This window comes from Ursus maritimus, unplaced genomic scaffold (assembly GCF_017311325.1).
Source record: "Ursus maritimus isolate PB19 unplaced genomic scaffold, ASM1731132v1 scaffold_31, whole genome shotgun sequence".
Lineage (NCBI taxonomy): Eukaryota > Metazoa > Chordata > Mammalia > Carnivora > Ursidae > Ursus > Ursus maritimus.
Window position 1 is genome coordinate 10,545,503 of NW_024425675.1, and position 25,401 is coordinate 10,570,903.

The window sequence follows — 25,401 nt, forward strand, 5'->3', positions numbered from 1 at the left end:
TTATACATAATTTTTTTCTGTATCATTTTAGAAGATGTAGGTTTTACATGTGAACTATGTCTCTCCAACAAAATAAGTACCAAAAGGTAATATGAAATGGAACGCATCAGTTTTCAAAAGTGAATGTATTAACAGTTGGTTTACAAACTTCCTTTTCCATCGCAAAATCTTCAGGAGCACAGGTGAAATTATAAAATGTAAACAGGCTAGCATATTTTCCACATACACTGCCATATTTTATGTGAATGTTTACTGTGTTAGTGGTTACAATCAAATACATATGATAGCAGAATCATTCTTATGAGAAGCACAATTTCTAGTTTCAAAGTACTTATATATAGTATCGGATTTGTTACGTATCTCCAAACTTTTAAGAATAACATACTTCCCCTTTCACTTAAATTTTTGTAACTGACAAAACTGTAAATAATTTTAGCCTTTGTAAAACAATTTTACAATTTTAAAGCAGCTTCATGTAGAAAATCCATTACCTTTCACCATACTTGGAGGGTTTTTTTCCATCCTATACCCAAAACAATCTTCTTTTTTAGTATCATGCATATCTAGAATGACTAAAGTACTAACAGTTCTTAAAATTTTATTCAACATCATCTTTACCAACATTTCAAAAGTTTAATATTTAAAAGGTTAATAAAGTTCAAAGCCTCTAAAGTTAACCATACTTTCCAAAGGTAACTTCAGGATTAATGTTAGCTTCTTTGCCCCACCCAAACATCTAACCAGAGTAAGTAAAACTAGTGTATTTTCATTCAGTTGTGTAATTTAACCTCTCCTAGAGGTCATACAAGTTATTACATAAAACCATACAGCAGAGGTTGTTCATTTTAAAAAGTGCTAATAAATTTAACATTTTGGAGCTCCCAAGCCATAAGCAGTCACTAATTATTTGAATCATCCCAATGCTCATTTTCTAAATAGAAACACATTTTAAAAATAACACTCGGGGCGCCTGGGTAGCACAGTCATTAAGCGTCTGCCTTCGGCTCAGGGCGTGATCCCGGCGTTCTGGGATCGAGCCCCACATCGGGCTCCTCCACTGGGAGCCTGCTTCTTCCTCTCCCACTCCCCCTGCTTGTGTTCCCTCTCTCGCTGGCTGTCTCTGTCCAATAAATAAATAAAATCTTAAAAAATAAATAAATAAACAAATATAACACTCTATTCAAGATCCTTCATGAATAAGAAATTTTGGATAGCTAGGGTTTCCACAGAGCTAGGAGGTAAACCTTTAGCTGTTTTTAATGGAGATCTCTGTAAAATGATTTTTATATTTCTCTGACTTATATAAAAAGTACATGAAACCCAAGTATTCTCCTTGATGATCTAAAACTGAAAACCAACCATTCAGCATTTCCAAACTGTGCTTATTTCAGAATTTTTCTTTAACATTTTATTATGTAATAAATCATAATACCAATGGGTATATGATTTATACACATAATTGTTATATACAGAAATATTATATATACTAATATGTATAATTATATGTAATTGTTACATATAATTTTTATATAAATATTTTATATATAATTTAAAGAAAAATAAAATACCCAGCTCCACGAAACAGTATATTACCAGTAACACCAAAGCTTCCTGTTTTTGCCTCCTAAATCCCAAAACCCAAAAGGTGTCCAACATTCTTTCTTTACAGATTCTTTTTTTAAAACACATATATATGTACCCTTAAACAATGCACAATACACAGAGAAGTTATAATTTATAAACTTTTATAATGGAGTAATTATGCATGCTGCTGGCTTGCTCTTTTTTGTTTTGTTTTTTATTTAGGATTCATCCCCGGTGGTAAGCATATCAATATTGTATCATCCATTTTTGTTGTTTTATTTGCATGTGAGCATGCCACAATTTATTAACCATTCTACTGTGATTAAACATTTGGGTTACATCTGGATTTTTGCTAATATTAATGCTATTACTATGAACGTTCTTAAATGTGGTTCCTGAGTTTCTCTACCACACTGGTTCTCAGACTTCAGCATTGATCACAATTTCACTTTGAGGGCTTGTTATAATACAGACTGCTGGGCCTAGTCCTCAAAGTTTCTAAGTGAGTAGGTCTAGAATGGGAATCTGAGAATTTACATTTCTAACTAGTTCCCCTGTGATGATGATGCAGTTGGTCTGGGGATCATACTCTCAAAGCCACTGCTCTAGGACAGTGGTTTTCAAATTTTATGGTTTTATGTCCACTCTTTAAAATTAGAGAACCTCAAAAAGCTTTTGCAGAGGTGGGTTATAGCAAGAGGTAATTACTATGTTAGAAATTAAAACTGACACATCTTTAAAACACATGAATATACCAAATACGAATAAACATTCTGTTAGCTGTCACAGCAATGATTCTATCATAAGTCATACAGCCTCTGGAAACTTCCACTGTATACTTGTACATGAGAATGAAAAAGGCAAATAGGTCTTAGTATTATTATGAATATAGTTCTGACCCCAAAAACTCCAAAAAAGGATCTTAGCACCCCCCAGGGGACCTGTAGCCATATTCTGAGAAGCCATACTCTAGGGTTAATATCTAGAAATGAGGGGCGCCTGGGTAGCGCAGTTGTTAAGCCTTCGGCTCAGGGCATGATCCCGGCGTTCTGGGATCGAGCCCCACATCAGGCTCCTCCGCTGGGAGCCTGCTTCTCCCTCTCCCACTCCCCGTTTGTGTTCCCTCTCTCGCTGGCTGTCTCTCCGTCAAATAAATAAATAAAATCTTTTAAAAAAAATCTAGAAATGAAATTATTAAATCTAAGGTAGAAACCTGTTCAACCTGACTAGGTAACAACAAATTACTTTCCAAAGAGAGTGTATCAACTAATAAACTCCCACCAGCAGTGTACTTTCCTGTTACTACATATCCTCATCAACACTGGGTACTAGGACACTTCTACATTTCTACTTATAAGGTGGATATAAAATAGTATCTCATTGTGATTTTAACTTTCATTTTCCTGATTATTAAGTAGGCTGGGGACTTTTTTTTCACATGGAATTTCTGACAATAATTTTTATTATTAGGGTCTTCTTTTTATTATCTCCTTTTGCCCCTTTTCAATGTTTTGAAAAGATGTGGCTGAACAGCTTTACTTCACTCAAGCTGAAACTCAGCTATCATTTGAAATGTTTCATTATCCATTTCTACCCGGATTATTGCTCTTGAACATTTCTAGGCTGAATGGTTTCATACTATGTGTGTATTCTGAATTCCTAATATGTCCAATCCAGTCACCTCCGATTTAGGAACAATTTAAATTATCTGATTAAAAAAAAAAATTCTTGGGGCGCCTGGGTGGCACAGTGGGTTAAGCGTCTGCCTTTGGCTCAGGGCGTGATCCTGGCGTTATGGGGTTGAGCCCCACATCGGGCTCCTCTGCTATGAGCCTGCTTCTTCCTCTCCCACTCCCCCTGCTTGTGTTCCCTCTCTTGCTGGCTGTCTCTCTCTGTCAAATAAATAAATAAAATCTTAAAAAAAAAAAAAATTCTTGGCATCCCAGATGCCGCAAGTACTGAGCTATATACTGAGTTTTTTACACTGTGATCCACAGGAAAGCCTCAGGAGCACCCCACGACCACACATCATTTTCTTTTCCATTTTAACTCCTCCTGTCCCACGTCTTCGCTCCAATCCTTTGACTGTATACACCAGGGAGTTCCAAATGAAGTTTCACGTAAAAAAAATACTATATTACTAATTTAAAAATATCTTTTTGAACAATCACTGCTATAATTTTCCTTAAAAAATCAAAACAAGCAACAAATACAAATCACATGAAATTGGTTACAAATTAAGCATAAAAAACATCTCACATTTCAGAGAATGTGATTTTACATTTAACTGTGTAACTTCAGAGGCCTTTCACCAGAAGAAATTAGTGTAAATTAGATTAACACTTAAACCTTTGTATTACCACCTACAACCTAATAAAAGCTAGCAGTCTAACAGAGGAGTTTATTATGAATTACAAAAAGTAAGTTAAAGCACTCCAGTGGTTATGCAATCTCACCTATCACAGTGTTCACTGGGAGAAGTGGTGGAAGAGGTGGTGCTGGTGGAGCTCCAGAAGGAGAAGGGACAGAAATATTTTCTAGTAAAATAGTTTATAATTCACGTCAGAGGACAAGAAAGAGAACTAAACATTCTGAAACAGTAAGAAAGTACAAAGATTTGGAAAGAAATAAAAAAAAGAAAGAAAGAAAGACACCCATATGTAAAACATGTCCAAATGAATATGATTTGTTTTACTAGATAAAAAGGACATTGAGTTCATACCTGCATCCACTGTAAAATACGCTATTTTTATAAGCAGCTTTTTCTCCTTTTTCAAAAACCTCCTTGAGAAGCTAAGAATTTTTCCTAACAGTTTTGATTATTAAATATGTATTTTTAACACTGAAAGTATTCGTTTCATTTACTAAAAAAATCAAGGGACTAATTAATGCTCTGCAATGATTTCTTCAATTGTTCTATAATCTAAAGAGTAAAAAACTTTTCCTATTTTAATCCCATTTTATATTCATGGCATTTTACTAAAGTATGTAATGGAATATTATAAATGTAGTGAAGTCAGAGAACAAGCTAACGCCACAGTTGAGACAACAGCCTACAAAGCAACATCAAAACTCACTGGTATTAAAAAACAATAACAACAAAACAACTCACTGGTATATAATTCACATTATATTGGTTTGCTCTTGAAATAATAAATATCATTCTTGACTACTGCCCCAAGGAAAGTATTTCTAGAGCAAAATGGCCAAAAAACTATTTAATAATGTTATGTAATATGCTTTGTATGTAAGCAAAAAGAGCTAGTAAAATCCTAAAGTCTCTGTGAAAGTCTCCCTAAAAATGCTCTTAAATTTGTTAGCATTTCTTCTAGCAACAATCACATAAATTTAATAGGTAAATTTTATCTAATATAACTATTTCAGACTTTCATAATAAAGCTCGTAAGTTCCAGCACATATTACAACAGGTTAATACACAACATACCTGGTCCAACAGTGGGCGGTGAAGGTGTAGGCACGGCGATGGGAATGCCAATACTGCTGCTTCCACTGTTTTCCCGACTTCCACTCCCTCCGCTGCTTCCACTGCAAAGAAACAAATTTGAAAATAGCCATTCTAGAGATTTATCCAAAGACAAATTCAAAGCCACTAAATACTGCTTTTATGGTATGTGTGTGTGTGTGTTAAATACATAAAACAAAAAGTTTATAAAACTATTCAATACAATTTTAACCCTAATACTTAAAGTGGTTCTTGTGTTTTACTCTATTTCTCAAACTACTGGAAATCAGTGTAGTCATAACATAGCACATAGAACCATCCGAAGAGATCATCCTATTGAGAAATGAATGACCAATAAAATCTTAGAGTACAATGACCCAACAAAAGTTTATTTAAAACCTACTATGAAGAGCACTATCTAAAGCAGACATGAACCATGTTGCCATGGAGCTCACAGATGAGAATGGGAACATAGATGTTAAAAAATAGCATGATGGATGCCACAAAAGAAAATGTATAAGATGTAATGGAAGTTAATAAAAAGTGTAATCAGTTTTAGTCTGGAATTAGTACCAAAATCTCCATCCCATCTCAAAAAATGGTGATAAAACAGGGAAGCTTTCTGGAAAATGAATAAACCAACAACAACAACGACAAAAAAGTGAAGTTTCAGCATTGGGCACTCTAGAGAGTCGATACTGTTAAACTCTAACCAATTCCTTATTATTCTGATTCCTATGGCTTTACTGTCCCTTTAGGCATATGACCTCACACTATCCAGTTGTTTTAGTAACATGTGCGTGTACATGTATGCACATGTATATATGTGATGTGTAACCTTAGGCTCCATATTGTCTTAAAAACCAAATCACTGTCCCAACAGGCCCAGAAACTGAAGAGAGTAAAGACTTGTGCTGCTTAGGTAAAATATTTTTTCTCCAATATGATTATTCTATAATTACATTATCATATGTTAATGGAAGAAAAAGAAAAAGAGAGCAAGCTGTTTATATATCATAAATTGCTTGACTGTGATGGACTCCCTACTCCCTCAAACCAGGTGATCAATATCCTGACTTGTGCCGGCAATGCATCACAGACATATGAAGTTTTTGCACTTATTATGCTCTTCTACAATTATTGGCCTATATGCCCTGTTTCTCACATGGAGGTTAGAAAATTAGAGCCCATGGGCCAAATCTGGCTCTGGGTCCAATTCTTACAACCTGTGAGCTAAAAAAAATATATATATTTTTTAAGATTTTATTTATTTATTTGACAGACAGGCAGTGAGAGAGGGAACACAAGCAGCGGGAGTGGGAGAGGGAGAAGCAGGCTTCCCACTGAGCAGGGAGCCCAATGCGGGGCTCGATCCCAGAACGCTGGGATCATGACCTGAGTCGAAGGCAGACGCTTAACGACTGAGCCACCTGGACCAGATTTTTATGTGTGTGTTTGTTTTTGAATAATAATTCAAAGCATGGTTTTTCTCTCTAGTGTTTTCTTTTTTCTTTTCTAGAATATTCTTTTCATGTTTAAATAGTTGAAGAAAATTGAAAGAGGAATATTTCATGACACATTATAATCATATGAAATCCAAATTTCAGTTCCATACACAAAGTTAGACTGGAATGCAGCCATGCTCATTCACTTATGTGCTGTCCATGCTGCAATGACAGAGCTGAGTAATTGCAAGAGACCATATGGCCCACAAATCCTAAAATATTAACAATCTGGCCTTTTATTAAAAAGTTTGTCAATCCCTGTTCTAACAGAATGAGCTTCTGGAAAATTAAACTATACCTTACGGTCATATCCCTAGTACCTAATGAAGTAACTCTCAGTAACTGGTTGTTGAATATGATTAAACTAGTAATACTTCCACTAGAGAGAAAAACCATGCTATGAATTATTATTCAGAAACAAACACACACATAAAAATCTGGTCCTCACTGAAACTGATGACCTGATACAGTAACTGCAGATATCAATATAAAAATTTTATTTATTAACAGTAGCAATAACAACAAATTTCCATTACATAGCACCTAAGAGGCCTGACATACCCTACTTAATTGAATCCCCCCAAAATGATTTTGCCTAATTTCTCTAAATACCAACCTAAAAGTCAAGGTAAAGAGAGGTTCCTTGCCAAGTTATTAAGTGATAGATAAAACTGAAGAATAAATTAAAGCTATAAAGTTAAGCTAATAATAACAATAATAATAATAATAATAAAATAAATTAAGTTTTACAATAAATTTGTCTAACTTTATAAAAGTACCCAAACATGGAGTGGCTACTTCTGGGGAAAGAAAGTAGAGGCTATAATTGGGAAAGAGCCCAAGGGGGACCTTCGGGGCTGCTGGTAATATTCCATTTTCTGATCTGGGGATGGTTATGTGGGTATATTCAATTTGTATTAAACCATCAAGTTGTATACTTAATAGACTGTATGCTTTTCTGAATATACATCATGCTCCATAATCAAGTTTTTAAAAATCCACTGGGGAGGTGATTTCTAGAAGTTTTTGAAAAAAACTTACATATTCTAGTATAGCAACTCTCTTAACAAAATTCTTCCTCAGATTTAAGGTGTCTTTTTTCTTCCAACCTTATTCATAAAGTTTAAATCATGTTGTATAATTTCTGATATTTCACCTTTTATTAAACCAAAATATTTGAGTGGCTGCCTTGATCTTATTTAAATAACTGTTTTAAAAACCATTCTTTAGGGGCGCCTGGGTGGCACAGCGGTTAGGCATCTGCCTTCGGCTCAGGGCGTGATCCCGGCGTTATGGGATCGAGCCCCACATCAGGCTCCTCCACTATGAGCCTGCTTCTTCCTCTCCCACTCCCCCTGCTTGTGTTCCCTCTCTGCCTGGCTGTCTCTATCTCTGTCGAATAAATAAATAAAATCTTTAAAAAAAAAAAAAAAAGAAAAAAAAAAACATAGTGGCAAATCTGCAATTAGTATAAACCTACTTAAAACCTAAAAAACAGAGGAATTATGGCATAAATTCATTTACAGAAACATATACAATGTTATTACCCCTCATCTTTTATATTCTGTATTAGCATTAGAGCGATGCTTTACTCGGCAACTTTACAGGAGTTTGTCACCAGTCAATAACCCCCACTCGCAGGTATTTAAAGACTCCGCCTGAAGGTTTACCTGTGTGTCCTGGGTCTCTGGTTTAAAGACGCTGTCCTGCCTGGACTATGCTGACTTCCGAGCCTAGCAGGACTTGTCATGTAGTCATTAGGAACTGTTGGGGGTTTAACAGGTTCCAGGGTTTTGTAAGGAGTATTTCGTCTAAAGAAGCATAACAGAGAAAGGAATAACGAATAAGAAAGATTAGGTGGTATTTTCCCCCAAATTTGTGATTGTTTCTTTGTAACCAAATATAACACAATTTTTTTCTTTAATTTATAATAAGTTTTGTTTAAAAAAAATTCTTAATTGGGGTATATAAATTTTGTTACTCTACACAAAAACTAAAGTTTGTTACTTTTTCTTATTAAAACCATAGGAAAGGGTGATTTAAAAGTTCTAACCTTATTTCTAAAAATAATTATAATTTTTTAAATGCTCAGTAATATTCAATTTTGAATTATACACTATTCTCAGCTCCGTGACCCACACACAAGCCACTGTCCTCCCATATTATAAAAACGAAGTATCTCCCCTGCAATTTATTCCTACCTCAGTGTAGAAATATATAAATGAGTACATTCTGATCCTATGTAATGCTATGTATTTCTCAATAAATGTTTTTAACTTTTCTATTTAACAACTTCATATTTTTTTTCAGGGGCTAGGGATTTACAGAATGAAAATGGAAACTAAAATTCTGTAAAAATGTTGATTAATCCCTGTTACTATAAAATAATGATTCCTCACCCCTCTACCAAAAAATGAGAAATCTACTATTTGCCTTCCTATGTTAAGGTGAATAATCTTTCAGAAATGTCTTACCAATTATTCAATATTTTCATTGCACTGAGAACTGAGAAAGAAGAAGCCACCAACTGTTATCTTTTCTATTTTTCCAACTGGCCTACCCCCAAAGCTCAAGTTTGAAGGGCACTCAGATTACCAGCAGAAACACAGTTAAGAGTACTCCAGGTAGAATCCCTAAGTCTTAGGTACCAAGAAGATCTGCAGGCTATGAAGTCGAACGACATAAAATACACCACTTACTCAAAGTCCTGCAATACGAATATTGTTACCACATGTGAAAGCACCATATGGAATCCTCCAGCAATTTCATTAGAAATAAACTTAGGCTAGACTTATTTTTTCCCCAAAAACTTAATTAGAAAATTAAAAAAATAAGTAATGCTTATTTACACATATACAAAAGAACCTTTCTAGTACGGAGTACAGAGAATATTATAAAACAAGCAGATTTATTTTGGATTCTGTTCAAGGAAATAGGAACCAAAATGAATTTGCAAAAGGTAGTTCACAATGAGAGAGTCCCCCGGCAAGGACCCATACACTTACTTAAGTCATAGAAACATCTTTTTCTTTCACATATGGATTTTCTTGTAAAATGTAGTTGAATTCTTACCCCAATGTTCCCCGGCCTGACATGGGAGGGCTTGGTGGTTTCTGAGTAGGAGGATTTGTTCTCGACAGTGTGCCAGTTCTTGCAGGCTGGTTATTTCCATGCTAAAATGTGGAGAGAAAAGCTTTTATTTTTATATCAAATTGTTCTGTTGGTGTTTTGACATCATGTATTATTATTTTTTTAAATATCAGAATGTGAAGTAAGGATTCCCAGACAGTTTTAATAACAGACTTTGGTACTACATTTTAAAAAGTCAAGAAACCACTTGCACTTGGCTTTTCTCCTATTATCCTGTGCTATTCATACCAATTGATGACAAATACAGGTGTGATTACTGGATTTTCTACATTATTTTATTGTTAAACATGTTCACTGAGATCAAACTTATCTGCATTCAAATACTGGATTTCCCAAAATTTTTTAGATGTGTACATGAATAAAAGCTACAAATCTCAGTGTGAAGTAGCTAAAATATTAAGATAAAAATCATCTTTATCTTAACAATTCAGTAACAAAGTCATATATGTCTGGAAAACCTCCTAATTGTAAGTCAATAAAAGCAAGGCAACTATCAAAAAATGAGCAAAGCAATAAATGTTAGCAAAATTAATGTTCCTATATAAATGCAGATGTCAATATATCTTTGATATATTAACACATCCAAGCTAAATGTTGCTGATTTGAACTGAGTTTATTTAATCTACATAAATCCTATGGGAAAAAAGCAGACAGACATAGGAAGAGTTTTCAAATTTTAGTGGCTCTGCAGCCTCTATCAATATAGAGGGAATACTGTGGATCAAACGATAAGTAATATCTCTTACCTTGGCTTTTAGCCACTTTACGTTGGCAAAAAAAGGGGGGAAAAAGTAGAAATTAATTCTAAACAAATTATATCTGATAGGACACATTTACATTTATAGTTATTCAATTCATGTTATTAAGCTTTTACCCAGCCATATTTCAAATATTTTATAAAAAAAAAATATCCATCAGCAGTAGGGAAATATTCATGTGTATCAAATATTTTTCAAAAGAATATATTCATAAGGAAACCACCACTTAATTATGCCAATTTCATGCAGGTCCAATAATGTCTTAGGTTAGTATTTTATCCTATGAAACTAATCAACTGAATCACAGATGATAAACACTGATTTAAACACAAACACCTAACACATTCAATGTAAGGCTACTTTAACATCAGTGTACAAGAGTAAGGCTTTACTGAACAATCAATGCCCAAGTATTCATTAGATGACTGGTAATATGGTATTTTAAAAACTGATAAACTGTTAATGTTAAAATTCAAAATCACATGTTGCTTCCAAATTCAGAAAAGGACCTAGCACCCTGATGTTTAAAACAAAACAACTATGCACATTAGCAGCTTAGCCAGATTCTAACAAAGGCATAAACAAACAGGGTCTAGCAACCCTCTCATCTGTAACTTACGAATCTAAATCTGAGCAGGCCAACAATACTAGGAAGTTATTAGGTTGATTTAGTTCTAAGTTTTCTTCTGAACCAGTTTAACTAACATTCAAAACTGAAGAATGATTGCTTTGATCCTAAAGGCTACTTCTATGAAAGATGACTAGCCTGTATATGCAGTAATGTACTATAAATAATATGAAATACTCCGTATAGTCCTAAAGCATCACTACTTGTACTATGCCACTTAAGAAATATCTTAAGGTCATACAGTCTAACCGTGTATATATTCTTTCTTTAATATTTGCCCTTCTAAATATGAATCTATCATTTTTCAGGTGACCATAAAGGCAATATTAAGAAAGTCAACCAAAGGAGGAATGTATTTTGTCTTAGATATATTTTCATTTCCAGAAATTATGCCAGAATTTTGGTGTTCTTTAATATTTGTTTAGACTGATACTGTTTGTTTTTATCAAGGTCTGGAATCCTACCTCGCTGCTATATATCACACCTCGATTTAGAAACTGTAAACCTGAGTAACATTATCATCCTTGGAAATAAAGATATACTAATTTGATAGCACTACAATATGCTAAACACTATCCCATTCTAAACTTGGAAATATTCTAAATATGACCACACATCTTCCCTCATTTGTTGTTTCAAGTGAACGAGAGGGGAAAAAAAATAACATTCAAGTATAAACTGATCCCAAGTGAAAGAATGAATGGAGAATTTGGGAATAAAAATTCTAGCTGAACTCTGACTATGCAATGGTGTAACCTTTAACTTTATATGGAGCCCCGCCTCTTCTACCAAGCGTGTATTTATGTATTCAGAAGTGTTTCAGTTTGAGAGTGTTAAAAGAAAATAATCTCTGTATCTTACAGCTTAGAATACTGTAATTGTTAGCAACCTACAAGATTTTTCCACTTAAATGTCCCCAAAATGCATCCAAACTAGACTTTTATTTCCTTAAAATCTCACTTCATTTCTTTAACATTTACATTTATGGATGAGCCACTTTACCATTTCCCTGGAATCTTAGGTTGAAAACAACAGAATTCTCTTCGATTCCTCCCTATCTTCTGGCCCTAAGTAAATCATAAGCTTTGTATACCACAGGTGCTGAAAGTCTATAAGGCCAGCCAATCCCTTCTTTGATATATGACTCATTAGCTTACTCCTTTAATACAAGCAAAACCTTCAAAAAAATATCATTCCTATGTACATACTGTAAATCTTTAGTGTCTCTACTAATAAAATGTAACAACTCCTAGATCATATGGTCTTTTTGAGGCTTAAAAACACATACACTGAAAGTCAGTTTTTTGTAAATTATGAATCAGGTTATAAAACTGTTAATTAAAAGTAAATTTAGGGGCGCCTGGGTGGCTCAGTCAGTTAAGCGTCTGTCTTCAGCTCAGGTCATGATCCCAGGGTCCTGGGATTCAGCCCTGCATTGCGCTGGGCTCCTTGTTCAGCGGGGAGTCTGCTTCTCCCTCTCCCTCTGTCCTTGCCCACCGCCCCCCCACCCCACTCGTGCTCTTGCTTTCTCAAAAAAATAAAATCTTTTAAAAAAAAGTTAAATGTCTCTACTAAGTATTCAGGTCCTCTCTGCTCTATAGCTTACTCTGAAAACTTGTGCTCTCTTATAAGGTTCATCTTCTTTCCATTCTCCTTTATGTATATATTCTGGTAGTTTCCTTACGCTAGGATTCTCTTATCCATATCTTACACTGTTTCCAAAAGTCAAATCAGACTTAAGATATTTTTTCCATATATTTTTTTAAAGATTTTATTTATTCATTTGACAGAGAGACAGCGAGAGAGGGAACACAAGCAGGTGGAGTGGGAGAGGAAGAAGCAGGCTCCCAGCGGAAGAGCCTGATGTGGGGCTCAATCCCAGAACACCAGGATCACGCGCTGAGCCAAAAGCAGACACTTAACGACTAAGCCACCCAGGCGCCCCTCCATATTTTTAATTCCTACCAAACTTACGTGTAACCATCTACTTCACAGCATAAAACGCTTTAACATAATAAATATTATTTAAATAATACAAATACCAAAACCCTAAAATTTACATCACAAAAGAAAATATGATGGAATATTAATTTCAGAGTGTAGCAATGAAACTTAGCAGCTATAAGAAAATATTAATATATCTGGATACAATTTTTAAAATCTGTATATATTTTTTTAAATACCCAAACATCAAAGTCAAAAGTCAAACAGCAGTATGAAGAAATATCTGCCAATATATAAGCTCATTTCCTTAACAGAAAAAAGAACTCTTACCAATCAGTAGGAAAACAAACTACTAAATAGGAAAGTGGCAGATGAAAGATAAGAAAATAATTCTAGAACTATAACTAACTATAGCTTCTCTCTTTTCCTTCTCATAATTTTGACCCTAGCATTTGTTCATTAACTACTACCCTAATTTCTAACTTTCACATACTTCTAACTGTGCTCTAGAAATATTTAATTAAGCTGGCAATGATCCTTCAGAGAAATCAGAAAACAGGAGAAATACAGTGGCAAGGAGACAACTGGGGGAAAAATTGTGTATATATTTGTATATCACAGAAACAAAATATGGACAAATATGCCACATATCAGCTTCTAAAATATATTGTTCTCACAGACCACCCACTCTCCTATTCCTAGTAAAAAATATACTTAAAAATAACCTGTACATACATGTGAAATAAACTCAGAATTTTAACAGAGTAAAAAAATAAAAACAAAAAATTACCTGTACAATATAAATGTACTTAGTGCCACAGAGCTGTATGCTTAAAATGTTAAATGGTAAATTTAATGTATATTCTGCCACGATAAAAAAAAGTTAAGAAAAAGAAAAAACCCATGTCAATATCCATATCACAGAAAGTAGACTGCCAAAATTCACATCTGCATACTTTCAATATATTATGTGGCATTTACACTTCCCATTTATATATATATAATGAAACAGTCTCACGCAAAATTTCCTTGTAAAATTTGCTTTCATCTTCTACTCTGCTAAGTACTATGTGTATTAAACTATTAAATATAATTATTAGTGGAGGAATAATATAGGATATTTACTGCTAAGATGGTGACAGAATGTTTTTTATGCATGTATATTGTTTTGAAAGAAAGAAAATTCAAAACTAGGCCAAAAGGTAAGAAGTGAGTACAAGTGTGTGTGTGTGCACATGCATGTACAGGTATATGTGTATACATATAAATTTTAATCCTAAGGCAGTTAATACAAAAAGAGTTCTTCTCTTTATATCTATCAATATTCAAATCCTGTAGCTCAATCTACTCTAAAATATCTTAAATTAAAATTGAATTTAAGCTTTTTTACAAGCCTAGCCACATCCTCTGGGTAAGAATAAAACAAACAAACAAGTAGCCTGAGCAGAAATGGCTGAAGAATTCAGGTCATTCAGTAGGTTTGCAAAATGACCCACAAACACCTAAGAAGTTGACAAGCTACCGAATCCTTCAAGAGCGACTAATTCTGCCATGCTAAGAAATAAACATGGGCAACAAAACTTCTCTTTCCTAAAAGCCTATTGGGGGAGGGGAGGGAGAAAAGGAGGGGGTGGTGCACAAAACAAAATATATATAATTTTTTATTTTTCATAGGTTGCTAGAATTATAGTCACATCTACATAGATGCACTTATATACATATTTTTAAATAAAAGGTTTAAAGTATTTACAAATTATTTTCTAAACCAACTCTGTAAAGCACATAATTTTTTTATTTTTAAATATTCATTGAGTAGTAAAAGTAAGACATGGTATTCAAAATAAAATCTGTAATATTGGTCTAGGATTCAAATGGCTTAATTGATGAATAGCCATGTTAAGTAAGTTTTATTGTCTTGAACACAGCCTATTCCACAGATAAAATTCTTATAACTAATATTAATGTTCTTTGAAAATTGTAATGTTAGTTACTAGCTAAGAGAATCTATTAAGAAAATTATTTTTATTACCCTATTTCCTATCCAAAATATTTACTGGATAAATTATTTCAAGTTAATGCAATATAAAAACGCTTACCTTGACACCATGGCCCACATCATCCAGAACTGTATAGTCAATAGGTTTCCGAATATACCTTACAGGACGCTCCATATTTGCAGGTGCTATTATTTTGTGAGTTCTTGATGTATTCTTATTTGTTGTCAAAATACCAATCTCTCTCCGAGCCACTTTCTCTTTATGAATGTCCACGGTCTGTATTTTAAATTTGAACAAAGAAAATATTATTAGGCATAGTAAATTAAAATAATGTCCATATATAGTGGGCCACATACAAGGTTGGACCACAGGATGGTATTGCATGTCTATTTTCCAGTGAATACTATATCTTTCCCTTCAAAATTAAAGAAATTAATGTCCCTGAGGCTCAAAACAGGGAATATCTAAAGATGATTAAAAGCATCAACTGATTTAATGGATTTGGTTCAAAGACAATTTCCAGGAAAGCAATTTTCATTCCCAAAAACTCAGTATGTATGGAAAGGGAGAGAGGTCCTGCTCTGAGAAGCTTACATTTTATTTACTGGGGATGCAGACCAGGAAGAAAATTAATAATTACAACACAATGAGGTAAGTGCTGTAGTGACATATGCACAGTGTATGTGAAACTACTCCAAAGGTGTTCAGAGCCAAGATACCTAACTAGGTCGAGAAGGGCTCACTTAAAGACTTTACATAGAATCTGTAGGTTTTTAAGGATGAATAGAAGAGGTAAATATGGAAATTATTCAAGGCAATAATTCACGTTGCAGACAAAAGTATAAAAGAAAAGATGGTAAGTTAGAGCAGAGGTTATGAACTGGAATCATGCAACCTACCTAATACCGGCCTTTATGGCTTAAAAAATTTTTTGTTGTTTTTTTAGTTGCCAACATTTAAAACTAGACAGTAGGGGTGCCTGGGTAGCTCAGTTGGTTAAGCATCTACCTTTGGCTCAGGCCATGATCCCAGGGTCCTGGGATTGAGCCGTATGTCTGGGGCTTTCTCTCTCTCCCCCCTGCTCCTGCTCTCTCTCATTAATAAATAAATAGATAAATAAATAAATAATAAAAATCTTAAAAGAAAAATCCCTTTGGTAGAGGTGTTGAGGACAGAAAGAACAAGAGCACTGGCAGTGAGACCAGGTAGGAGGCAATGATGGTAGTCTAGGTGGAGAAGCAAGGATGTGAACCAAACGGGGTGTAGGGGTATTGTCAGGGAAAAAAAAGCAAGTTTAATGTTAATGTTTGTTTAAGGTTCTATTTCCAGAATTTAAAAAATTGATTGGGAAAGAACCTGTAATCAAAAATGTTCTACCAACTCCAAAACAAGGTAGAGAGAGACAACTCCCCTTCAGTGTCTAGCATTTTTGCACATCTTTTAAGAAAAGACATTGCTCCCTCTGTCCTGGATATTTATATAGTAAATAGCCTTAGAAGATATAGTGTCTTCCGGAGAGCAAAAGGTAGGTTTGTTTACCGTCCAGTGTAATAAAAATAATGTCAGCCCTGGGGCAAAGGTCAGGAATGCTTATTGCCCATTATAAATGATCTGGTCCCCTAAGCTGGGACTTCCTTTCCTGTAATGTACCCAACTCCGTGTAGACATCACTTGGCTCTCTTTTCAGTATCCTAAGGAAATTGGGGCTAGTTATCTAGCACAAATGCTGACACTGGCTACTGCTACTGCCGTGAGCAATGACATCCTGAATCTTGTCCAAGAGTCTCATGTCTTTAATAATATCTATGAAATTGTGCCAGGCTAACTTCTTAGCTTTGCACAAAGGGTAAAATCTTAAACTCTTCACAATTTTTGACAGTTTTGGCAATGAGGATGGAATACTGACAGAGTTTTTAGAAACAGAATGAAAGACCAGTTAACAGGAATCAATGTAAGTCCGTGGGAATCGTGAGTGAACATGCTGACCAAATGGGATGGTCAACAAAGCAATGAATGGTCCTCCAATTTACTGCCTATTTATTAATAAAGGCTAAATTGAGGATGTAGTTTCAGGTTGAATATCATTTTGCAGGTTCAAAGATGGAAGTCTGAATGATGCCCCAGTTACTGTCAACTTTCCATCAGCCTGACAGTTGGCCTCAGCAGGTCTGCCCTGTGAACAACTGGTACTAAGATTTACCTGGCAGGGGGAGTGGGGAATACAAAGGACTGTTTCTTCAGATAACATTATGCCCAATGTTACACTGGGTGCCAAAGGAGAAAAACTGCAACCACTCTGGTCAGAACCACAAGAATCTTCAGAACTTCGGCTACTTTGCTTAGGAGATGTGGGGATGGGACACATAATGCTTACTAAAAAAGGTGACAACAGCTGACTATCTTATTGCTCAGACCCTCCTACAGCCTATTTTGTCAATGTTCAATCCATTCAAAATAAGTAAAAGGGCACCTGGGTGGCTGTCGGCTGAGTGTCCAATTCCTGATTTCAGCTCAGGTCATGATCTCATGATTGTGGAATTTAGCACCACATCGGGTTCCATGCTCTATGGGACGTCTGCTTGGGATCCTCTCTCTCCCTCTCCCTCTGCCCCTCCCCACCGCATTCTCTCTCTTTCCCTCTCCCTCTCTCAAATAAATAAATCTTAAACAAAACAAAACAAAACAAAAAAGAGTAAAAGACCTCAGCATTTTTTGGCAATGGGTCCTGTCTGCTACAAGAGAGCTTTGCCCATCACCCTCCCCACCCCATCCCAGAAATTTCACTAAGAGAAACTACTACGGGCACTGAATAGTCTGCAGGCTCTTACTGTACTGAACTGGGTTTAAAATGATGATGAAGGTGATTCACTAGAGAATGAGAAACTTGCCCAAGGAAATCTGGATAAATTCTTGCTGTCAGACCTTCTTACCATGGAAAACTCTTCTAATTCTTATGCTGAAATCAAGCAAGAATTTAAGAGATATCTTGACAATGGAGCAGCAAATAGCCTACATTAGGTACACTCCTGAACAATGCTGTCAACTGTGCAGCTCTTAGCCCAAGTCATGCAAAGGGCACAAGCTCATCTGCCTGGTCAGAAAGCAATGTGCTTATAGCTGCTGAATGTCAGTATTGATGGCCTTGCCACAGAACATGGGACTTTGGGTGGATCAAAAATACCACAGGTTTATTCGACTGCTCAGCATGCAGCTGGAGCGCTGCTCAAAACTGAAAGGAAATGCACCTTGTTTATGGGTGCAGAGCTGCTCTCTCCCAATCTCCCCACAGCCCAGCCTCAGCTGCTTTGCAGAGAAAGATGACTGGGGATGGAGATGAGTTTTCCTAGTTCCCAAGGGAAATTTAAGATCAAACACACCCAGGTATGCTAGAACACTCAGAAGAGGAGGGACTCAAAATTTTATGGCTTTGTTAAATACAGGAGCCCACATCACCTTCATTTCCCATCATGCAGAGGGAGAGGATACATGCTTTCAGCTACCAATGTTTGGTTGGGATACACAGCAGGGAAAGAGTAACTCATACTTTCAGTTGGTATCTTTGGACCAATTCAATGTATTACTGTTGTGACTGTATAATTTGCTGGTATTTTACATGCCTGTACTATGAATGCTCCTAAGTGCCAGAGGGGATTATGCCTCTGGGAAGAGCCCGTGTAGAAAGAACTGATAGCTTAGCACCCCAAAATCCTCATGACTCCTTTGTGTACAAGTCTCCACGCACAGATGATTTTACTGACTGGAGCCTCTGGCAAGAGGAGCAGCCTCCACCAAGGTGTCCCTTGGTTTCTGGATTCAATGCCTCCCTGACATAGCCACCAGGTGCACTCTTTTCGAAGTTTCCCATTTGAGGATGGGTCAACTCAAACTCAATGACTAATAAGGTGGTAAGAGCCTAACAAGCTTCTCTTATCACATTAAAGTGGTACACTCAAGAATGCAGCCAGCCTGGCCCCTATAGTATTTCAGCTTTAAATAAAAAAGTGGCAGTTATCCCTTTGGGGAAATTTTACCCTCCATTCTACCTAAACCAAAGCTGCTGACTCACTGAGGCCCCTAATTCACAGAGGGTCCCATAAATGCCTCAGCCTGGTTCACTAATGAATGATTCAATTACACTGAAACCCTATGGTGTTCAATGGCCTGCTATGCTGTTCAATTTCAGGGCCAGCTACACAGAGCTGAAAATGGGTGTGGCTGCTTTGCTCTGTGGGCAGAATTCAAGGATGTTCTCATAGATTTGACCAATACTCCTCTTCATAAACCTTGCTATATTTTTACTGACTCTGAGTCTGTTAGTGATGACCTAGCTGTTTGGTCTACCACTTGGAAAACTACAGACTGACATTAAAAACTAGCCATAAACTGTGGGGACATATTGCAGTTGCTGATCAGATCATCTAGGTCATAAATATAGATGCCCTTGGTAAGGGACCATTGTCTACATGGAATGAAGCTGCTGATTGGGCCTGTACTGCCCAGACTGCCATTACTGCTGCAGGATCTATCAACACATTACCATCACAGAAGAGAGACAGAGTAAAGGACTCTTAACTATATTCCTGATACAGAGGCAACCACTACATCCCACACCTGTAATTCCCATAAGACCCATTTACCTCACATGACAGAGGCCACAACTCTTGCTACTGACAGATTGGTTACATCAGATCTTTGACCCGCCCCCCCTTCAGGCTATTAGTGGTGCCTTACCATTGATGACACCTTCTCAGGTATGATATTGCTAATTCCAGTCCAATCAGCTGACTCCAGCCACACCAGTGTTACCCTTGATGCTAATCTGTGCTATGTTTTTCACTCTCCAAATGATTTGCAAGAATGATATGTTTTTGGGGCGCCTGGGTGGCACAGCGGTTAAGCGTCTGCCTTCGGCTCAGGGCGTGATCCCAGCGTTGTGGGATCGAGCCCCACATCAGGCTCCTCTGCTATGGGCCTGCTTCTTCCTCTCCCACTCCCCCTGCTTGTGTTCCCTCTCTCGCTGGCTGCCTCTATCTCTGTCAAATAAATAAATAAAATCTTAAAAAAAAAAAAAAAAAGAATGATATGTTTTTATTCTGTAAGTCACTAACATGGGCTATTAGTCAAGGTATTTGATGGCTTTCCATACTCCCTACCATCCACAGGCATCTTGTATTGCTGAATGCTATAACAACCTCCTCAAAAATCAACTCAACAAATGCAAAAACAAGAAACAAACAACTGGATTCAAAAATGTACAAAGGATTTGGTTAGACATTTCTCCAAAGAAGATATACAAATGGCCAATAAATTCATGAAAAGATGCTCAACATCACTAAATCATCAGGGAAATGCAAATCAAAAACCAGAATGAGATGGGGGCACCTGGGTGGCTCAGTCAGGTAAGCCTCTCTTTATTTTGGCTCAGGTCACGATCTCAAAGTTGTGAGACTAAGCCCCATATTGGCCTCCATGCTGGCTCTAGAACCTGTCCCCCCTCAGCCCCTCCTCCTGCTCTTTCTTCTTCTTCTCTCTCTCGCCCCCCTACCACTCTCTTAAAAAAAAAAAAAAAAGCCACAATGAGATATCATACCCATCAGGATGGCTACCATCCTCAAAGAACAAACAGAAAATAACAAGTGTTGACAAGGATATGGAGAAAGTGAAACACTTGCGCATTGCTTGTGGGAATGTAGAATAGTACAGGTTCTGTGGAAAACAGCATAGTGGCTCCTCAAAAAATTAAAAATAATCATATGACTCAGCAATTCCACTGCTGGATATATACCCAAAGAATTAAAAACAGGATCTCCAAGGAGATATTTGCACACTTGTGTCCATAGTGGCATTATTCACAAGAGGCAAAAGGCAAAAGTAACCCAAGTGCCTTTGATGGAGGAATAAATAAAAACGTGTGGTATATACATACTATGTATTATATTATTCAGCCTTAAAAAGTTAAGAAATTCTGACACATGCTACAATATGAATGAACCTTTAGGACATTATGCCAAGTGAAATAAGCCAGTCATGAAAGGACAAATGTTACATGATTACATTTATATGAGGTACCTAGAATAGTAAAGTTCATAGAGACAAAGTTGGATTTTGGTTGCTAGAGTCTGGAGGGAGAGGGCAATGGGAGGTATTGTTTAATGGAAACAGATTTTCAATTTTGCAAGATGAAAAGAATTCTGAAAATTGGTTGTACAAACTTTGAATGTACTTAACACTACAGAGCTGAACACTTAAAAATGGTTAAGATGGGGGGGGGGATGCTCACGCACGCTCTCTCTCCAAAATAAATAAATAAATAAATAAATAAATAAATAAATAAATAAATAAATCTTTTTTAATATAAACTCTTTTTTAAAATAAATAAACTCTTTCCTTTTCTAACAGCAGAAGTTTAGTTAGTACAAATTTTAGCTAAATTCTGATTGACATGGAATTAAGTTTGGGGATTCGTAACTCCACAGAAAATACTGAAATTTCACCGGAGGGTAAAAAAACATGGACCAACACTCACCTTGGTTTGCTCTTAACTCCCTGAACACTCATTTCTGTGTCCTTTGCAAGGTCACCTTACAAATGCAATGCCTCCGCGTTGTGTCCTAGGTTCTCTCCACTTTATAACCTCTCCTTGACAAACTCATCCACATTCAAGTTTAAACTGCCATTCATATACACATAAACTTTATTCTAGATCTCTCCTCTGAGCTGCAGAATTGTACAAAAAAAGTATAACAGGGGCACCTGGGTGGCTCAGCTGGTTGAGAGTACAACTTTTAGTTTGGGCTCAGGTCATGATCTCAGGGTCATAAGTTCAAGCCTCAAGTCAGGCTCCACGCTCAGCACAGAGTATGCTTGAGATTCTCTTCCTCTGCCCCTCCCCCTGCTCACATGTTGTCACTCTAAAATAAATATGTCTTAAAAAAAAAGTGTAACATTCCCCTCCCCACAGAACTACCCTATGAGCCAGCAATTCCACCTGAGTATTTATCTGAAGAAAATAAAAAAACTAATTCAAAAGTATATATGCACTCCCATTTTCACTGCAGCATTGTTTATAATATCCAAGATATATGGAGGGAAAAAAATCTAAATGTCCATCAATGAATGGATAAAGAAGTTGTGGGATATATGTGTGCATGTGTGTCTATCTTATACACACACACCACCACCACCATCACCACCAACAACAACAACAACAACGGTATACTATACAATGGAGTACTTTTCAGCCATTGAAAAGTATGAAGTATTGTCATTTGCGACAACATGAAGGGAACTTGAGGGTATTATGCTAAGTGAAATAAGACAGAGAAAGACAAATACCATATGATCTCACTTTCACGTGGAATCTAAAAAACAAAAAACAAGCCCACAGGTACAGAGAACAGATCAGTAGTTGCTAGAGGCAGGGGCTAGGCAAAATGGGTTAAGGGAGTCAAAAGGTACAACGGACAATTATAAAATAAGTAAGTCATGGGGATGTAATGTGCAACATGGTGACTATCGTTAATAATACTTTGTTGTATATTTGACGGTTGCTAAGAGTAAATCTTAAAAGTCTTTATCACAAGAAAATAATTTTTGTTAACTATGGGGACAGATGTTAACTAGACTTACTGTGGTGATCGCTTTGCAATATATACAAATACTGAATCATTATGTTGTACAGCTGAAACTAATATGTCAATTTTACCTCAATTTAAAACCATACATATATACAAACCAGAAATGTGTTTCCTTCTGTCTCCAACACCTTTATCTTAGTCAATCTACTGTATCGTCTCTCACCTTGGCTACTGCAAATGCCTTCTAACCGGTCCACTGGCATCCAATCTATTCTCTTTCCAATCTGTTCTTTATGGTGTAACCATGGTGATCTTTACAAAAACAGTAAACTTGAGAAAACAAAATGAAAAACTCTGAAGACATCTCACCTGCTTAAATCCTATTAAAAGAACATCCCACATGGTTCCAAGTCTTCATGGGAAAAACAAATTCAAAATGGCTTGAGTTCTTTCCCTATTTCTCTCAAATATCACGGTATCCACAACTCTCCTTAAAATAATCTTTTTCACCCTCCCTACCTCCCTTACACACTGTAGATATATTCAGGACACTATTTCAAATTTCTTGAAGTTATTTTCTCTGAGTCCACTCCCTCCCCAGTTTCCCAAGTAGGAATCACAGAAGTCCAAATCACAACCCTTTTCTGCAATGCACAACACTCCATATGGCAGGGTGACTGAATACAGCAGGCAGGAGGAGGGGAACAGACTTGGAACATTTGTATAACAACAACATGCATATGCTCACCAAGCCAAAGTTAGCTTTTTCAGGGAGACTAATTCCTTCTCACACTTGAATTTCTTTACTTTCACAGTTTTTTCATCTTTAGATAGCAAAATAAGCAGTTTGATATAAAGAAAATTAGTTTTCAACTATAATATACTGGAGATAAAATTTAAGAGTTACCCTAGTTACCCACGTGATCACCCTGCAGGAATCCCTAGACCAATACACACACATACACACACAAATATGAAATCAGAAAACCTAGGTTTGAACACTGGCTCTTCCACGTACTAGTTGTGATATTTTATACAAGCTTTTTTAGCTCACTAAGATTCCATTTTGCTTATATAAAATGGGGATGGGATAACAGAATATTGCTTGATACAAAAAAGTACTAAAAAAAAAAATTAACCAAATCTGAATCTTATTTATCAAACTATCCACTCTACAACCCTGAAGTTAAGGCAAAGTATGTCTAAAATATTACTTTAAAATTAATATATTAAACTTATATTAATTTAATTAATAATTAAAAATTATTTAAGTGAATATCACATTCTGTATTAGAGATATAATGAATGTTGAACCTGGAGTGAACTAATTGCTAAGTGAACTAAGCCAAACACAGAAAGAAAAAAAAAACTGCATCATCTCACTTACATGTAGAATCTAAAAAAAGTCAAACACAGAAGGAGATGGGGTGGGGAGGTAGAGGAAATAAAGAACCTAAAAAGCTGAATGTACAAAAAGCAGAGCAGAAAATGATTACCAGACTCTGGTAGTGGGGGAAATGGGAAGATATTGGTCAAAGGCTACAAAGTTGCAGCTATATAGAATGAGTAAGCCTAAAGATCTAATGTACAGCATGATGACTGGAAATTTACAAAGAGTAAATTTCAGGTGCTCTCATCACACACACCCAATAGGTAACTCTGTGAGAAGAAGATAGTTAATTAGCTTGACTATAGTAACCATTTCACTATGTATACGTACATCAAATCATGTTGTACACCTTAAATATACACAATTTTTATTTTAAAAGATAAAATAAAAAAAGAAAGATGATGAATGTGAATTATGTTCAAATCTCCAGTTTTGCCAGTAGCAATAGTAGGATTTTAGAGGACTCCTCAGAGCCAGTCTAATGAGCATTACAATTCTGGAAGCTCGAAACTCAATGATCCCAAGGTAAACAAGCCCTAAAGACTAAAACTGACTTGAAAGAAGAAAGCAGATGTTACAGATGTGGCTATCAGCAGGACAAACTAGAGAAAAGCTAAAAACCCAAAGACAAGTTCTGATAAATGAAGATCATGTTTGATGATTCAGTACCTAAAGAAGTGATAAAGTCAAAACAGAATGTACATGGAGATAAATTTGGAAGTAAAAGATAGAATGAACATGTTCAGAAGATCATCTTTTAAGGGAAGAGTACATTCCTGAAGACCTTATGCATAATTCAAAGCTTAAAAAATCAAAGAACTAAGTATAACATAAGGCAATGTTTCTGCTTACTGCCTAAACGTCAAATGACGATAAAACAGTTTAACAATTTCCTTGTCCAGTTTTGAAACTATGCAATGGCTCGTAAAATTTTTTATTTTTTTTAAGATTTTATTTATTTATCTGAGAGAGAGAGAGCACAAGCAGGGGAAGTGGCAGATGGAGAACAGGGAGCCTGATGCAGGGCTTGATCCCTGAACTCTGGGATCATGACCTGAGCCGAAGGCAGACCCTCAACCACCTGAGCCACCCAGGAGCCCCTGTAAAACTTTTTAATTTGAAGAAAGTCTTCACATTTCAAAAATAATTTTTTCAATTTTATTAATATTTTATTTTGCGTTTTCGGTACACAAAATGAAACTGTACAACAATGGCCAGGAACAAAGACACAGTTGCAACCGTTGAATACAAAGCAAATGAGGCCTCTGAATTTGGGTAATGTAAGAGGTATAATCTAGAGCTAAGCTAACACAAATAGAAAACTCTTGACAGACTCAATACAAATACAAATAATATCGAGAGTTGTGAGAGAAACATGACAATGTGGAACATAAGATAATCAACA

The 25,401-nt window shown here is 36.0% G+C and overlaps 1 protein-coding gene across 6 annotated transcripts in view; it reads right to left on the bottom strand.

Moving 5' to 3' along the window:
- Positions 1-25,401, bottom strand: part of ABI1 (abl interactor 1) — a 123,253-nt gene that overhangs the window by 13,633 nt on the left and 84,219 nt on the right. For 3 of the 6 annotated variants that reach the window (XM_008709670.2, XM_040645312.1, XM_040645309.1), the window contains exons 3-7: positions 15,129-15,305; positions 10,449-10,463; positions 9,625-9,725; positions 8,223-8,363; positions 5,030-5,130 (exon numbers count right to left, since the gene is read on the bottom strand). In XM_008709670.2, coding sequence (XP_008707892.2) covers positions 5,030-5,130; positions 8,223-8,363; positions 9,625-9,725; positions 10,449-10,463; positions 15,129-15,305 — 535 coding nt within the window. The remainder of the gene's footprint in view (positions 1-5,029; positions 5,131-8,222; positions 8,364-9,624; positions 9,726-10,448; positions 10,464-15,128; positions 15,306-25,401) is intronic. The other 3 variants (XM_040645308.1, XM_040645313.1, XM_040645310.1) reach the window with 1 other exon arrangement.